Source organism: Aedes aegypti, chromosome 2 (assembly GCF_002204515.2).
Source record: "Aedes aegypti strain LVP_AGWG chromosome 2, AaegL5.0 Primary Assembly, whole genome shotgun sequence".
Lineage (NCBI taxonomy): Eukaryota > Metazoa > Arthropoda > Insecta > Diptera > Culicidae > Aedes > Aedes aegypti.
Window position 1 is genome coordinate 195,651,840 of NC_035108.1, and position 5,596 is coordinate 195,657,435.

The 5,596-nt window shown below is 39.1% G+C and overlaps 1 protein-coding gene across 1 annotated transcript; it reads left to right on the forward strand.

The window, feature by feature from the left end:
* The first annotated feature begins 433 nt into the window (after nucleotides 1–433).
* LOC5564029 (endothelial zinc finger protein induced by tumor necrosis factor alpha) lies at nucleotides 434–3,148 on the forward strand. Its single transcript, XM_001648301.2, has 3 exons — nucleotides 434–716; nucleotides 784–1,610; nucleotides 2,060–3,148. Exons 1-3 carry the CDS (start codon nucleotides 543–545, stop codon nucleotides 3,102–3,104), a joined length of 2,046 nt encoding a protein of 681 aa, XP_001648351.2. The 5' UTR covers nucleotides 434–542; the 3' UTR covers nucleotides 3,105–3,148.
* Nucleotides 3,149–5,596: the final 2,448 nt, after the last annotated feature.

Genomic DNA, 5,596 nt, shown 5'->3' on the forward strand with positions numbered 1-5,596 from the left:
TTTTGTTTGCTGTGAGAATCCAAATATAAACAGAATTGCTGCAAAACAACCACTTCCTTGTTGGCCTGCCGTTGACCGAAAGCTCAATGACGTCAAACAAACATCGATACGTTTTCATTCTGAGGAAATCGACTTGTGTAAGATTAATTGTGCGTTGGTGTTCGTGGCAGTTTGCTTGGGGACCTCTATTCAAACACGATTTTGTACATATTTAATGTCGTTTTCGTTTTTAGGAACTGGGTCGGTGATCAACACATAAACAAACCAATGTCAAATAAATTGTAGTTCCGTTGTAGTTGAATCGGGTTGGGGTGGAAACTGTGATTCAGAACGGGTTGCGCCAGTTCCAACCTAGGTTCAAAAACGAATTCGACATAAGTTTGCACTTAGAATTTTGTCAATAAATTTCGATTTCTGGCCCATAGTACACACCTCCTGTCAAAATTTCATTCATAAAATCAACGATCAGCTGTTTTTACGGCTCACCTGTGGGATACTTTCTTTGGATATTCTTTCATTTACGTAAACAAGCTAACAAAAACATGGATATAAAAATTAATATTCCAAATTACCCGAACATCTGTCGGGTATGTTTTGTGGAAATTAGACACACTGAGTCGTGTGTCTCGGTAAAGGATCAACTGAAGAATGGTGCTAGTTACTGGACGTTAGTTCACGAGCTATGTTCTCTAGGTCTTGAACAAGAGCCTAACGAGGTAAGATGTTCCTTTCCATTGTGATATGGTTCCTGTGAAGTAATTGACCAGATATATATCTTTGCAGAATGACACCAGTGGAAGCCTTCCTCAGTACATTTGCAATAACTGTACAAAGCAGATAGATCTCCTACAAACATTTAAGTCCGAAACGGTCGCCAATCAGCTATTTCTGAACGCGTGGATTGCATTTAAATATCGAGCAGATGCAGGTCCTTTGAGGGACCTGTTTCACATACAAGTCAGTTATCACGATGCAATACGCAAAACTCTCCGGCGAATCAAGATACTTGAGGACGAAGACGTATGTCTCGAGACTTTGATAAACGATTCGGAGGAGGTCAGTTCCCATCTTGAAGTTAAGTTTGAAGTGAAGAATGAGCCTTTGGATATCGAAGACCCGTTGCTAAACTCTGTCTATAGTGAGTTTGATAATGGCGCCAAAGAGCAAAACAATTACGATCACCAAACTTGTGAGGATGAAGATGGGTTTGGAGAGAACAGTTTGGTCGCCCTGAAGGATCAAAAGAATGCTGGAGACAATAAACCTCCGAAAAAAAGAAAACGGAAAGTCGATCTTGAACTGAACATAGATGGCGTCTCAAGTCGACCGTGTTATCTGGAAAACTGTGAACCGATACCAGTGGGTCAAGGGGAAAAACACATTCGCGAGAAACACCGGGCTTACTGCAAAATTTGTGGAATGGTGTTCTTGTCCCACTCGCAAGCTGTTCACCACGTGGCGATTCACAAAAACGACGAAGACCGCTACCGGTGCGAGGTTTGCGATAAGCCGTATTGGCGTGAACTTGATCTCAAACTGCATAGGCGGGACTTCCATGGGATCGACGTTGCCAATCACGAGTGTCCCTATTGCGACGAAAAATTCCAGAGGTAAAATAGTTGGCTTAGGGGAGAGTTTGCTATGGCCGGTCAGCCTGTTTGTCCGGACACTAGGGACGTTTTTCAGAAATTAATTGTAATTTAAAAGGTTTTTCTGGCCCACGACTGCTCTGGGAAAAAATGTTCTGAATCAAATTTCACTAGTTGTTAGAAATTGTCTAAATTTATCGAAATCGTTAAAAATGGCTTGATTGTACATAAATCAATATATCAATATTTTTTGGGTATCAATAGTTACACTATTTAGGTTTATTCTACGAGTGGCGTGAAGTTAGAAAAATCGGTAACGAGAGAACTTTTAATTAGAACAAAACTATCACCAAAATTACTCTACCTTTTTAATTAAAAAATTGAAACAAAAAGTGTCCCGAATATATATGATTATTTCCTATGACTTTTTTTATAATCTTAATATAGTTTGATATTTCATATAATTTCAGAAAAGCCGATATGTTACAGCATCGCGAAACCCACACCGTTTGTAAATTTTGCCCCAAGCAATCCAAATTTTACAAAACTATGTTGAAGCACGCGAGGGAGCGACATCGAGATCAGCTTAAATCTTGCAAATCGTGCCAGGCCGTGTTTCTCGGAGCCAAGGAACTAGACATGCACGAAAAGGCACATCTTGAGGGCAGAGAGGAAAACTGCATTCAATTTCCGATCAAGAACTGGACCCCAGCGCATTGTCAAACCTGTGTGAGAGATTTGTTCAATCAAGAATATTTGCTACGTCACAACGAACAAGCTCACACGCATGGATTGTCGGAAAAGCCGCCGAGAAATCGGAACTTCAAAAACCGTACCAAGGAAGAGTTAGATAAGCTGGAGTACAAGTACAAGTGTGACGATTGTTCTGCTAAATTCCGTTTGAAGACATCGCTCAAGGGTCACTGGAGAAAGAATCACAGTGGGGAGAAATTCATCTGCGAGCACTGCGGAGCGTGTTTCAAATCCAGAGCTGAAATGATGATGCATGATCGGTACTTGCATGCAAAAATCACGCCATTCGCGTGTGACTTTTGTGATAAGCGCTGTCACACGAAAAATGATTTGAAAATCCACCGGAGAAGCCACACTAACGAAAAACCCTACAAATGTTGGCATGAAGGTTGCGATAAGGCGTATAAAACTAGATCGGCCGTGACGAAACACTTCCGAATCCATACCGGGGAGAAACCGTACAAGTGTTCGTACGAAGGCTGCGATAAATCCTACGCTTGTAGTCAACTGTTGAAGGTTCACCGTCGGAAGCACACGCTGGAGAAACCGTTCAAATGTTATTACTGCGAGTTGTACTTCGATTCTACTAACAACCGGAGAAAGCATTGCCACCGGCATCATGCAGGTTTACCCATCGGTAGGGAACTGGAGAGGCTAAATCAACAAGGTGCGAAAGGGAATAGCACGGGTGAATCTACGGAGCATTCTGAGGGTTCAAGAAGTGCTGAGATGCCAGTTAAACAAGAGGTGGATGGTTCATGATAAGGAAATAAAAGCAAACTCATACTGCAACGTGGGCAACAGAATTGTATTGTATTTTCGGGTTGGAAATTTTCTCGACCTCCCAGGGCATAGAGTATTTTCGTACCTGCAAGCTGTCCCAAAATTTCACTTTGTCAGATAACTTGGGGGCTAGACCTCCAAATGGTAGCTAAGGATGTTACAATCAAACATTTGTTGAATATATCAACTAAGAATGAAAGCTACTTCCTGGAAGTTTCTTGATGAGGATGTAGAAAATTCCATCATCGCCAGGAGCTTTCATATTTTTGTTTTTTTTTTCAATAATAATTCTCACTTCTTCCAAATCAGTTTCCAAAGCGTTTCGAAAACGTTATCTTGATTGAGAATGTTTTCGAAGTCCTAGTAACTTGATTTTCTATTGGACTAGTAAGTCCTAAATTAAAATTGTGCGCACTTTCAAACTGCATAGCAAGGTTTTGAGCTTTTTCGCAATTAGTTAATAATAATTTATTTTCCTCTTTCAATGCCGGTATAGGCTTCTGAGGTTTTTTCAAAATTTTAGATAATTTCATAGACGGATTCATATTTTACTTCACATTTTGGAATTGCAATGCCCCTGGCTTCAACAATGGAATTTTCAAGAGCATTGTCAATATCAAGCTTTTTTTGTAAAGAAATGTTAACATCAAGATTACTATCGATATATGTTTCATATATATTCCAGTCGGCTCGAAAATAATTGAAAGTGGTGATTGGATAGGATTGAGAATCGCTTCATGGGATATTTGAAATGTAACAGGGACATGATCAGAATCAAAATCAGCATGAGTAATCAGTTGGTTACAAAGATGACTAGAGTCGGTTAAGACCAAATCAATCGAACAAGGGTTTCTAGAAGAGGGAAACACATGTAGGGCTATGGACAAAACAAAAAATGTATGAAGCATGCAGAGTACAGTAGTAGCAAAACACTACAATTGCACTAGAAAACGCGAGAACAATATTAAACTACAATTGCTTGAAGATAGACATCAATCATGCATTTCTGGCATGAAAGGAATGTGTAGACAAAGCAATGATGGCCTTATAACACTCAACAATAGAGTGTTATAAGGCCATCATTGCTTTGTCTACACATTCCTTTCATGCCAGAAATGCATGATTGATGTCTATCTTCAAGCAATTGTAGTTTAATATTGTTCTCGCGTTTTCTAGTGCAATTGTAGTGTTTTGCTACTACTGTACTCTGCATGCTTCATACATTTTTTGTTTTGTCCATATCTGTAGTTGCAAACTAATTATGGATTTGTGCTAGCTCTTGTCTAAATACAATGACCAATTCCGAGAATGCCTGATATACATGTACATTCTAAGTAGGGACAATGGAAATTCGTGGCCAAATTCTTGAGATTTCGCGTTTGACCAAGGCGATAAATTCAAAATTTCGCGGTCTTGTCGCGGTCCCACACTTTTGGCCTTATTTTACACAAAAATACACATATTTAGTGAAAATAGCCTTTATATGTGTAAGTTTTGCGGAATGTCATCAAATATAGTGGATATTTTACAAATTTAGATAAAAAGTTTGTTATAAGGATGGTAATTCAAAAAGTGAAACGAAAGTAGCAAATCAAAAAGACGTCCAAGTTAAAACTAAACAGGTATTAAATTTTGTGATGGAACTTCAACTTCAAGATGAATAGACCATTTTCTTGAACAAAACACTGAAATGCATTGTGATTTTCATATAAATTCTCCAAATTTAACTAATTTCGCGGCATTTCGCGGGATTTCCTGAATTTCGCGACAGAGACCAAATTTCGCGGATTTCGCGGCTTCCGCGAAATCGCGAATTTCCATTGTCCCTAATTCTAAGGTTATTTTATACACAATCAGCCCCACATGGATGTATCCGCATATCAAATTGATTGTTTAGTATAGAACATCTAGGATTTTTCAGAGTCGTGCTGTTGTTCACGGGTGGCGACAAGGTTTCAATGTAAGAAAAAGGTGGTTCATAGAAATATTAGAAATTCTGAAATATTCCATGACATTGCGTAAACTGCCAGTGGATTATTTCAGAATGATCAAAACCAACGGCTCAGCAATCCATGAGCGTTCTGATGATTTAACAAATGTCAACAGTTTGTTTTAGTACGTATTCGGAAAATCGAACAGTTAATTATTAGTGTTAACAAAGTCTAAATCATGCTGAGATTATCATTCACTTACTTTCAGAGCAACACTGCTTTTTACTTTGATCTATTCTACCCACCAGGAGCACCACTGCTGCCTGCTGGGCAGTGGGTTCAGCATGCAAAATGCATACCCAATTTATGATTATCAATAGCAATTTATCCCGACGTCCAATCAAAATGTGGTCTTCGGCAAAGTTGTAGCTGAAAGGATTTCACATGAGAAGATTGTGTTCACTTTTCCATAAATCATTATGACGCAGATATAAAGGGCTGAACACAAAAGGATGGCGTTTTCCATAGTAATCTCCATAT